Below are 12,097 nucleotides of genomic sequence, written 5' to 3' on the forward strand. Positions count from 1 at the left end.
AAAAAACCCCACTATCATATAGAAAATAATAAGATACGTGTATAAATTCATTTTACATTCAAACAATACATTTTCATGTTGAAATATTACGAAAACACCTACTCTCTAATAAACTTTTGAGGGACAATAATGGCAATAAAAGATTTAAGTCTTTTTAACAAGACTACGAGCATATTGACAAATCGAGTGGATTATTGCATGACTATTATTTTATGCAGTACTTTGATGACATTTTAATGTATGAAAGATGCTAAAAAAGTTGGAATTGAAATCAGTTCAATGACATTTTAAAATAGAATAAAATAAATCATTATTTGTAAAGCACTTTTCAGACCATTAAATCCAATGCAAAGTGTGGTGTAAAACATGAAATAACAAACTGATTGAAACCGATACAATTAAAAAAAAAAACAGACATGTTTCTTCATTTTTCATTCGTTCCAAATAAACATTTGTTCCAATAATAATAAATCACGCAACACTGTGCAGCAGTGCTTTGCATAGTACTGCATCGAATGCTTATAGAGCAACATATGAAACTGAGATCTGTGTCATTCTCTATCAAATTTATTGGTACAGAAAATGTGCAATATGTTCGTAACCAGAATATTTCCGTCAGAAAATGTATGCAAAATCGATCATCTCTGAAAGGCCACCAAAATTCATCACTCACATTCTCGGCCCACCCCATTCGCCATCCGTTACATGGTGCCGTACCGGCTGCAGCAATTCGAATCATTCGAGAGGCGAGTTAAGTGCAGAAGGATCTGAATCGGCACAAACTGAAAAAGGGAAATTCATAAAGCGTTGAAAGAATGGGATTTTGTAATGTTCCGGAGATAAATGAAAATGATATCCTCGGGTCCTTTCTGATTAGAGGTTGACATCATTATGGCGAAAACTCAAATATCCAGTCTCAGAATAATTCACGGAAAAGGTATAGTAGTAGGCTTTCAGGCATACGCAGCAATAATGAATATAACAAATGGATCTCAATCTTTTCGTTACCGTATTTTCCGCACTATAAAGCGCCCCTAAAAGCTATACATTTTTTCAAAAGCTGACCATGCGCCTTATATATGGATCAATATTATTATGATTGTTACTGTATTGTCATTGCAATCACGTTTAATTTAACGTAAAAGTATCAGGAGACTGTTTTTACGTGTTTACTAAATGGAGGAAAAGTTCAATGTTATACCTTGATGCTTTTAAAGATAGTTCAAAGAAGTTTAAGGTGTGTCACAAAAATACTCATGCTCTACCTCGGAGATAATGGAAAACAAAACAAATCAGCCGTTTATTCATTTTGGGAGTGAAAGGTGTTGCCCTACCTTTATATTATTCTTATCGTTTAAAGATAAGCTTGATTGATTCACGAGCTGCAAATAACCTGAACGGGTGCATGCTTAATATTCTGACCGGTCGGAAACCACAAATCAGAAGCTACGTGTTAATCTGTTTTTTTATTTTGCGGGGGGAAATTCATAGTGCCACGGATGAGTCATCAAGGGCTGTTGCGCAACCTACTGAATCGCTTGTCACAATTCCAAATCTGCGTGGCCGGCGAGACATTTCCTCGGTCTGCAAAAAAACCAATATTAAAGCGAGTACTTACGCATCCGAACGGCCAGGCTACCGTACACTAAATCATCTACCGGCAGGAAGCCATCAAGATGGAGTCCGTCTGCACAAAGAATTGTGGATCGGAGCGCTGAACAAGTAGGCGACATCACACGGACAAGCTCGAGAGTGCTTTTCTTTCCGTCTTGAAGAAAATGACAAGCCTGAGGCAGGTGGGCATCTACAAGTGTGCTTAACGTTCGTGAAAGAAGCTGTGAGGCTTTTCCTTTCAGTTTTCTTCGATGAGGTTCAAGTCCAGTTCCGTGCAGTCTCGCTGGAAAAGCAAAATGCTCTCCGGCGCGGTTGTTCTTTTCACGGTGCCGTCTTCGTCCTCCTCTTCGCTTTCGCTCAAGGGTCTGATCCCGTCTCCAGCCGGGAAGTTCGTCGGGGAAAGGGCGGACTTTTTCTCGGTTTTAGATCGTGCCCAAGTTCTCGGAGTACCAGGAGAAGAGTCGAGGGGCTGGACGTTGCCGATCTGGAAAAAGTGGCGGATTGAAATGAGTAGGGATGCATAAAAGAATAGGAGTGTTTTTTCATCCTCAGTATTTCCCCTACCGTATAAAAACCTTGGCGGGCTACCAGGGCTTAATTGGTCCCCGCCAGGGTCTCTGACTCGTATTCAAAATAAAATTTAAAAAATTGTCCTCTTACTTTATCTATCTATCTACCTTGGTCATATCCATCAAGAGGGGTGACCGACAGCAAGACAAACACATACAATAACAAAGAAAATAAGAATAGGGAAAAAGTAGCACAAACATTTTTGGACCACGGTCAACCCAAATGCCCCAACACCCAAACAAGTTGAGCACGAAGGCACCAGAGTCGGTCACGCCTTCGTCCCTCCGGATGAAACGGGACACAAGAAAGCGGCCGTGTCACTCGGGTCAGGGTGACAATACACACTCTTCTGTCCAACAGCTTTCGCTGGTTTACCCCTGCCGCATCATAACATCCCACTGTCCTTCTACAACACCTCTCCACTCATTCCTATCACCAACAAATAAATATCTCTGACTTACTTTTGGTTAATAGGTTGAATAGAATAGAATACAATCTCTCTTTATTGTCATTGTAACAAAATGAGTTGAACATATTGTGACAACAAAATTGGGCATGGCACTCCAGTTTCACATATTAACAGTGAGGATAAAAGGAACAAAGAAGATAAGGTTATAAACAAGGAGGATAAGGTTATAGTTATAATTGACACAATATTTACACAAGAAATGTGGGCGTGTAGGATGTTGCATACAGTTTTTGTGCAATATGCATTAGGTGCAAAAAGAGTCAACATAGTGCAAAAAATAGTCAACATTGTGCAAGGTGAGCAGTCAACCTTGTGCAATGAAACAAAGGTTGATTGGTTAATATGAGTTATTTTTTTTGCTGAGCAGAGGAGTGAAGGGGTTCCAGAGAGATTGCAATAGGAAGGACAAAAAGAACATCTAAAAAAAAAGGAGTCAAATAAGGAAAATGATCCTTTTTTTGGACTCATTTTGATGCCATTAATGGCTTCAAAGCATTGTGCATTGTCTGAATCAGTCCTTCAAAGCTTTGCACTTTGTGTTCCTATATGCCAATATCCAGTAGAGAATAATAATATTTTTGTTATACACATTTCGATTTATAGGTTTGCATGTTTTTCAGGGTTTCTATAGTTTCAATCAACATTGGTTTGACGTTGAATTGTAATGAGTTTAAAGTGATTGTATTGAAAAGGATTTTGATAGCACCGATGAGTTCATGTTCCTTGTTTTTATTTGTTTGTCAGGGATTTGGTGTTGAACTTAGTTGTCAATTTTGGTGAAAAGTGATCAACTTTCGCCTCACTTGTTTGCATTTTAAGTCCATTGTGTAAAAACCAATGGACTTCATTGTACCTTAAAATGGAGCCGAAGCCTCTTCTTGTCTGTTCTGGAAATCCCTGGACTCGGCACAAATTTTCACTAATGCGGCTAAGCGCGACGTTCGCATAGCTTAGCTTTTGGCCACAACCATCGCTTCAGCAGTTACACAAAAACTAATTGAGCAGCTCATGCCTGTTTCACAAACCTTAGAGTAATAATTCACCACTAGAGGGCCTTGGAATGGACCCTAAGCTTGTGCACTCAAAGAAGAGACTATGGAAGCCTGAATGAAGGATACTTACTTCCATATTTGAGCAAAAATGAATTACAGCACAGCCAGAGAAAAACCGTGTTGGGAATAATAACACCGTTATAAATAACGCCAAAATGTAACATTGTTTTTTTTTTCCAACGTATTAATCTTTACGCCGTTATAGTTACCGACAGTCAAAGGTGTGCGTTACTTTGTCTAGTAAAAATCAGAATGCCGCCTCACGTCGAGTTACGCTTGTGCGTAAGGAAAATAAGCAGGACATCCTAGGTCAGCCTTCGGACATATTTATTCACCAATAACCTGAGAACACTGCTCTCGTTCAACCTAACACGGCAGCCGTCTACAAAAACACAAAGCAATGCTGTGCGTGGATGATGAAGTCACACAATGGAGAATGTCCTTTTTGTAATATCACGAGAAAGAATGCAGTTAAATACCCATTTCTTAACATGTCGTTTGAGGAAACGCGTGTAGGATTCTTTCTCAGCGGTTCCTGTGTCTTTAAACAGTCATTGTTCCAAAACTGCTGCTCTCTCTTCACATAGAGAAGTCTGTCTTGTCAGCAATCATAGACAGAGAGAGAAAGGGATAGTGAGAGGGGGAGGATAGACAGGAGAGGGTTGGAAAGTCACTTTATAATGTTCTACTATTGACTTTTGTTGTGAATCAAATACTTGAAGTACAGTAGGCTATGTCTACTTGACCGGTTGTCCCAGGATGTGAGCATTTAGATTTCATTCATTAAACTCACTTTATATTGATTGCTTACTTACTATATTGATTGTTATTTTATTATATTGTTCATTTTTTCTTTTTGTAAGATAAATCTGTTGCCGATGAGTTGTAATGAATATTACAAGGTTTTTTTGAGTAACAAAAATAGATACTTTCCCTGGTAACTAATTATTTTTGCTGGTAACTAATTATTTTTGCTATAGAGTCATTCTGTTACTAATTCAGTTTTTTGGGGAAAGAAGTGCTGAGTAGCTATAACTAATTATGTTTTTAAATTAATGTGCCCATCACTTGTGAGCATACATTAAAATGCTTTGAGCTTTAATAAAAGACAAGCTGCATAAACCCAAAACACCTAGAATTGGTCAGAGCTGATGAAAGTGACTAACATTAGCAGTTAGAAAGAGAAGCTACTCAAAAAAGCCAGTAAAATATCTAGCGGAAACGGAAATCCGAGCAAGCTGGGTACACCTGCAGCGGCACTAAAAGCAAATAGTTAGAGTTTGTCAGAGCTTGTATGAGTGGCTAACTTTAGAAGCTAGTGAGAGAATTATACATTTTACAGTAAAAGTTTAAATGTGTCAGGACCCTGAATCGCTAAGGCCCGCTTACATCAGCTGCGGAATGCGATTGATACTGAAAAAAAAAACCGAGGCAAGCTTCATTTACACACAGTAGCTAATAACAATGGCTAGCAGTGCGCCATAGTCTGCAGCCAAATGAGTGGCTCAAGAAGGAAACAGTGGAAAAAAGTAGAAGATGCTTAAATCATTGGCTTCTGAGGTCTGCTTCCTTGGTAAGCTATGGAAGGCGAGTGGCGAGTTATAGCCCACGGTCGGTACGCTAAAGAAAAAAAATGGATGAAAAGTCATAGATGCCTGTATCGCAGGACTCTGATCATCACATGCAGAGCTCAACTGAATGCAGTAAGCAGGCATCAAGTGCTAATAGCACCCTGGAAAAGCTACCTTTTTAAAATCCTAATTTAGATTCCATAGTGGTAAAACGATTTCAAAGATGTGTAATACCGCTACAAAATTCCTAACATTGAATCATGCGTATGATATCATACAAATGTTTTTAATAGAGTAATAATTACTAATAATAATAATTTTATTTATTCGTTCCTATTAGGGGAAATTCATGTTCACCGATTGTACCGGGATATACAGTCAGTGCTGTCACAGCAGAACGTGCCATTTACAGCACCTGATATTCCCATCTGAGTCCTGACCAGGCGTTCTCAGGGTGGTATGGCCGTAAACCAATGAAGTATTTTTACACCACCAGGGGTCCCTATATGATACACGCTTTAAGGAGTTAAGAAGCAATCCAACCTGTGTCATCTTGCCGAAGTCAAGGCCGGGCCTCTGCGCAGGCGCCGCATCGGGATCGCGCGGTCTCTTCAGTCGCGATTTACGCATGTCGCTCGGTTGCGAGTGGCATCGCGGCAGCGCCCCCCGGAGGCCGCGGCGAGACAAGGACGGCGTGCTGCGAGCGGACGCGGGCGAAGGAGACCAAACCCGGCGCTCCGCACCGAAGCGGGAAAGAAGGCAGGACGGGGGAGGATTTTGGGAGCACGAGGACGTGTTGGAAACTTGGAGCTGAGACAGCGAATAGCGCCGCAGAGTCAGCGGCGGCGGCGAGGAGCAGCAAGACGAGGGCGTGGCGAAGGACGAAGACGGGGCGGTTTCGGGCGACTCCCACCCGAAGCTCCACGAAAGCGGAGAGTCGGCGGAGAAGGCCAAGCTGAAGAAAGTCGGGCTGGAGGAGGAACGGAGAGAGGGGGACTTTGGGAAAGTCCCGGGGGCGGAGCTTAGATGGGACGCCTCGGACCGTTTGAAGGGGGTCCACACTTTGGAGGCGCTCGGGTGCCAAGCGGAACGGCACCGGGACAAGTCCTCGGGGACGGACAGGGAGCGACAGTGGCGTTTGGGGGGAGGAGGCGGAGGGGAACTCTGGAGAATGGAAAACTCGGATCCAAGGTGAGGTTGTGCCGCTTGAGGAGGTCGCTGGGGAATCAAGCTGCTCTCTGGAAAAAAAACAAAAAAATGACATTTTAGCATGAATCAAAAAACGAAAAATCCGCAAATTTTTAGAAACATTTACAAGCACCTGTTCTGAAACCACCGCGCTGGACTTTCAAATTGCTCCTCGAGCATGCTAGGCTAGCCGAGAGACGATTAAAAAAAGATTGCATTTAAGATAAATAACGCCTGGAATTGCTAAAAAAAATAGAGTGGAGCTCCTTATCACATGTGATTTTGAGGTTCTGCTGGTATTACACAAACTATGAAAGGACTGGAGGGGATATTTGAGGGCTGGAATTGCAAAAAAGTGTTGCGCTTTGTTAGCATGCTAAACCAGCAAAGAGAATAGAAATCCATCTAAAATACTCCAATCAAACGATGCGCGATTGCTGAAAAAATGCAAAGGAAAAACAAGGTAGAGTTCATTGAAAATGTTTGCAATTTTAGCTTCAGGGATAAAGAAAAAGAAGCACATCAATACTTTGATCCCACCTGCACCAAAAAAATGAAAAACAGACTCATTTTAAATACTGCTTATCTTTAAAATCAAACTGTTTTCCATTTATTCTCTCTAATGCTCACAGTCAATTTCCTTCCATCTTAATATCTCTCTCCCTCTCCCTTCTTGTCTCTCTCCCCATCTCTTTCTTTCACCCCATCTTTTTGCTCCCTCTCTCCTCCTGTCTCTCTCCCCGTCTTCCCTCTTTTCACCCCATCTCTCGCTCTCCCCCTTATTCACCCTGTCTCCCTTTTCTCTCTCCCTGTCTCTCTCCCCATCTCCCCCTCTTTCACCCTGTCTCCCGCTCTCTTTCTCTCTCCCCTCTCTTTCTCTCACCCAAATCCCTGTATCTCCCCCTAACTTCTTCCCTCTCTAAATCAGCAAGTCCACTCCAAGGAAGGCCGCCCGAAAAACTAAGGTGCAACCGACTGCGCAGATTTTCACTTTTTTGCGGGTGTTTCTTGTCCCCATAGACCGCAAAAGCAGGGGGATCGCTGTACCAAAAGCTGATGCTGATTACTTATTGCTCACAAGTTGATGAGTTAGCCAAAAGCAACGAGTAGCATTTTTGTATACGGGCCAAGGGTGTTCATTTAAAATTGCTATGGAAAAAAACGATTCTAGTCAGGGGTGGGCAAACGACAGCCCGCCAGCCACATACTCACCACGTGTTGATCGACAGGCCGTCCAGGAGCACGTGGGGCCAGAACCCGATACAGGTAAGGTCTGAAAAGAAGAGGCGAGTCATTCAAATGCCAAATATAGAATATGCCACGCTGCAACATCGCGGTATTCTAATTGCTTCCATTCGACACGATTCATTAAAAACACAACGTCAGGCTATTAGGCCCAACCCGAGATCACGACATCCAAACGAGAAACACAACTTGGAATTTTCGTCCGCTTTTCGACTACAACATTAAAAAAGTAATGGCCGAGTAGTTTAGCCGGCATGAGGTTACGAAAAATATTGGCTTTGGTTTGATGTTCAGTTTGGTTAGTGAAAAGGTTGCCATGGAAAATAGCTGAATATGATAGTGTCGTTTGCAAAACTCTTATCAAGTACAGAATTGGTGCGTTACCAGTAAATGAGCACTAATAATATAACAGAACAGCAGAACGGAGTAGTTCTTAGCTGGGGATCGTTAGGAGAAATTGTTTGTGGTTATACAACTTGATAAGGGTAGCGGTTCATGGGACTTCATAAATATTGTTTTCATGATTATATTTTGACTTCTACCTTTAGCATCACTGCAAGCCTTGGGACCAATAGTGAATACTGTACAGAAAAAGACCGTATTGTGTCACAATTAGGCAAATGTCTTTTCAGAGCACACAAAATGAATGAAGAGAGAAGGCATTGTGGGATATAGTTCAGCCAAAAGCATGAGGATTTTCATGATGACGTGACATTAACAAATAGAGCAGCTTTTTATGACAAGCAAGTTTTGGGGCTCACAAACTGATTTCGTTGTTGATGTCGTATTGTGTGTAAAATGACGTCAAGGGGTCCGACACCATGAGGAGAAAACGTCATATTGCGAGTTTTGTCGTATCCCGCCGGTTTACTGTACCAAAATCATTCTACCTGACCACTATGATCCTTACAGAGTTACACGACATACCACATTAGCTTTGAAAGCCTGGTGAAAAGCTTCTTCCAAACTTTGCTTTCGGAGCTGCTCTGTGATGAGTGTCACCATAATGGTAGCGCTGATCCAGGACCAGACACGCGGAGATGTTTTGTCAGGAACCTGGCATGATTTCTGCCCTTTGTCTTCCACACCTCATTGGCTTTGTCCGCTTATTAGTGTCATTTTATCTAGGGAAGAAAATAAAAAAGCCTATAATTGCAGTAGACCAGGCTGTTTTAGGAGGCAATGCTCAGTTACTAATGGTTAGATATTAAATAGAGGTAATATCCTGGACCTGAGATGGAGAGATAGACAGACATACGGAAGGATACTTGATTCATCCCCGTAGGGAAATTCACACTTCCAGCAGTATCCTTGTGTTGAAAATAAAACAATAATAAAGTAGAAGGAATATAATACATAAATACCCAATGTATCATGTTGATATAGAGTATTTAAATAGTGCTACATAAAATACACACTGTCAGAAAAATTGGGTAATATGCAATGTGGGGACCGGTCCCTTAAATCAGGTTCGGGCTTTTATACCCGCGGGCCAGGTCGGGCTGGATTTTTAGGCACCATCCTACCTCTCATATTAGGGATGTCACAAATTCCCTGCACCGAAAAGGGTCAAAAGGTGCATTTTTTTATTTTCAGCCGAAAGAAAAAAATAAAACCCAAAAAGTGTCTTGCTAAAGGGCGATGTTGTGATGCAGTCAACTTTCACTTGGGGAGCGACTTTGTGCACAATTTGGCAGGTAACTTTTCATTTTGCACACAAAAAGGAAGGAAATACAGGAGTTCTAGTAGAAAATTGTAGTTAGCCTCCAGCCAAACTTTGGCTAATGTTTAAATGCTAACAGGACTAACAACCAACAGGTGAGCAGTTTTAATTTTTTAACACATATTTTGTGCAACATTCAGTATGTATTTCCCTCAAGTTAATTGGTTGGTACTTAACTACATGTATTATCGTTTAACTATGCTAAATATGGAGTATTACTTGTTTGTTGCATGAGAGTGCGCCGACAACCGAAACATCGTTATCAAGACATTCTCTCGAAGGTTTTTGTAAGCTGCGAGCCGGATTTTGACTATTGTTTACATGCTAACACTACAGAGCTAACGTACCACTTGAGCTAACTTCAACTTGTTGATCCCTGAAGTTAATTGGCTTGCACTAAGACCTGTACGGCGACTCATCATAGTCATCAATTTGCTCCTACTCCTGTTTTCTTGTCACTATCCACTCTACTGTCTATCAAAAGCTAAAATGCTCTGGAAATATGTACTTAAAACAGGCAAGATTGAGCAGCCATTTATTTTTCTTGATAACGCTCCATTTTACTCAGAGTAAAATGAACTTGAGTGCTTGTGTTGTTGGCATTTGAGATGTCTCAACAAAAATCCTCTGCTGTATCATTTTGAGGTCTAACTGAATTTTCATAAACACCTGTTTGTTACAAAAATGTAACGAATTCTTAAAATGAGCATGTAGTAATTTGCCTGTCAGTTATTTATCATTTTATATTGTACTACTTTTAAAAGGCCAGTGCAGAAAATGTGATTATTTTTTAATTTTCTGTGTTTACATGTTCCGACCCCATTTTTTAAAATTTCTCTTCAGTACATTCCTGATGAATAATAATTTAGAATTTGCATGTTTGCAAGCCATGATGTGGAAAAAAAACTAGTGCCCAAATCCCTTGTGTCTTATGCATTTACCAAAGCCAGGAGCAGAAGTTCATGTTCACAAAAGCCGAGAACACACACGGACACGAGGAAAGTCGGAACAAAGAAACACTTCACATTCCATTATAGTCACATAGTGAGCATTGGAAAACTCTTCTGACTTGCACAAAAATCACAAACTGTGGTCGAGAGCAATGAGCATGCTCGCGCGGCTTTTGGATGAAAGTGAAGGAGTCAAACTTAGTTGGGGTCAGCCGAAACAGATAACAGCAGTTGGGACTTGTGGAGAAAACTGAAGGGGGAGGGAGCAACTCAAAGGGAGAGGATGGGGGAAGTGTTGGGAAAATGAATGGGGAGAGGGGATGGAAGCAGGCCATAGAATCTTTACAAAGCATTTATAACCCCAATGCACATGCAAAATACTTGCATGCATTATCAAATGGTTGTAAAACAATGCCATCAATCAATAGGACAAAAGTAAAATATGGCATTTGATGTGCTCTGCAGCAGCTGGTAAATATGACCTGTATTTGTTCTAGAAAGTACACATTATGTTCCAAGTCCAGGTTGAAACTGCTGACAATATGCAACTGGTTGAATATGACTCAATATTTCGTGTTGGCAGTCGGATGTGGCCTCTAGAGCGTTCCTCTCCAGGATAAAGCTTCGTGGGTAGAATATCGCATGTAGAAAATAGTCCTTGTGACCAATTGTGACAACAGACGCTAGCTTGAACTTTACATTGGAGTGCATCGAATAATATGACGTCACAAACGAAGATATTATTGATTTAATTGAGTATATATGAGGCTCCAAACACAAATGACAAGGTTGTACATGTTTTATCCAAATTAATTTAGAATTCAATACCTCATATCACAAGACACATATTAACCGCTAATAAATCACCATTTATTGACTACTTCGAGACTTTGAAGCTAGTTAGCTTAGCATACCCTACGCTAAGCAGAATGTACTTCACAAAGCTCCCTAATATTGACCTTATTTTGTCATATTCGGTTGATTCATGTCGATAAATACCTTGACATTGTACACAACGGCTGCCCCGTTCTTGAGGCAAACGTGACGTGGGGGATAAGCAGCAAAATGAGGCGTTTAGCGAGCTTTACGCAGCTTATTCGCAAGCTAGCTTGCTACAGCTGTCTTGATGTGTTACCTTCGCTCGGCGGTTCCTTAGCAACCGGGGCTGCACGGTCAGTACGAGTCGGAGTGTATATATAGACTTTGGACCATACCATTCTGGAGAGGGATGGGGGTTTGTCTGTTTTACGTGTCAGTGTGTCGTCGTTCGAGGAGACTTAACCTACTGTTGGATTGGGAAACAGATATAAAAAAAATCATAAAATAAATAAAAACAACTAAGTGGTCATATTTCTGTCTGAAACTGTTTACTGAGAATTTATATCAAAATCCAAAATAGATGAACCCATAAAGAGCAGCCGTCAAAAAGGGAGCAGAAATGTCGTAACAAATGATATATTTTTTTAAACCTATAAAACTGCAGAGAACAATCTGATCGAATTCTGACGCATGGTTTAATACAAGTAATATAAATTTCCTTGTATTCATAATTCAAGTCAAACTGAATAACGATCTCACGTCGCCGACCACAGACACATGCTCAGTGAATCTCTAAAAGGGATCGGAAATGTCCTTAAAGTTTAGCAACTGGGAGTAAAAAATGTAAAAACAACAACAACAACAAACATTTTGAAAGAAAAGACAAATAAACTACC

At 40.9% G+C, this 12,097-nt stretch overlaps 1 protein-coding gene across 2 annotated transcripts; it reads right to left on the bottom strand.

Annotated features, from left to right (window-relative positions):
* Positions 1-551: 551 nt before the first annotated feature.
* Positions 552-11,961, bottom strand: LOC148360284 (protein FAM53C-like). 2 transcript variants are annotated; one of them, XM_088343835.1, is made up of 5 exons: positions 11,518-11,961; positions 8,637-8,833; positions 7,677-7,737; positions 5,820-6,514; positions 552-2,098 (listed from the first exon to the last, which is right to left on the bottom strand). In XM_088343835.1, the coding sequence occupies exons 2-5, from the start codon at positions 8,712-8,714 to the stop codon at positions 1,853-1,855; spliced, it is 1,080 nt and encodes a 359-aa protein (XP_088199961.1). In that variant the 5' UTR covers positions 8,715-8,833; positions 11,518-11,961; the 3' UTR covers positions 552-1,852. The 2 variants fall into 2 exon arrangements, with proteins under 2 accessions (XP_088199961.1, XP_088199960.1); XM_088343834.1 differs by having other exon boundaries at positions 11,382-11,960.
* Positions 11,962-12,097: the final 136 nt, after the last annotated feature.

The sequence above is a fragment of the Urocampus carinirostris genome, chromosome 9, assembly GCF_059441175.1.
Source record: "Urocampus carinirostris isolate Australia breed hairy pipefish chromosome 9, RoL_Ucar_1.0, whole genome shotgun sequence".
Lineage (NCBI taxonomy): Eukaryota > Metazoa > Chordata > Actinopteri > Syngnathiformes > Syngnathidae > Urocampus > Urocampus carinirostris.

Excerpts from the sequence above, each read along its gene's own strand:
- LOC148360284 (XM_088343835.1), bottom strand. The coding sequence starts at position 8,714 with ATGGTGACACTCATCACAGAGCAGCTCCGAAAGCAAAGTTTGGAAGAA. Across the intron at positions 7,738-8,636 it reads AGGCTTTCAAAGCTAATGTG|ACCTTACCTGTATCGGGTTC; the intron begins GTATGTCGTGTA and ends TCTTCTTTTCAG. Across the intron at positions 6,515-7,676 it reads GGCCTGTCGATCAACACGTG|AGAGCAGCTTGATTCCCCAG; the intron begins GTGAGTATGTGG and ends TTTTTTTTCCAG.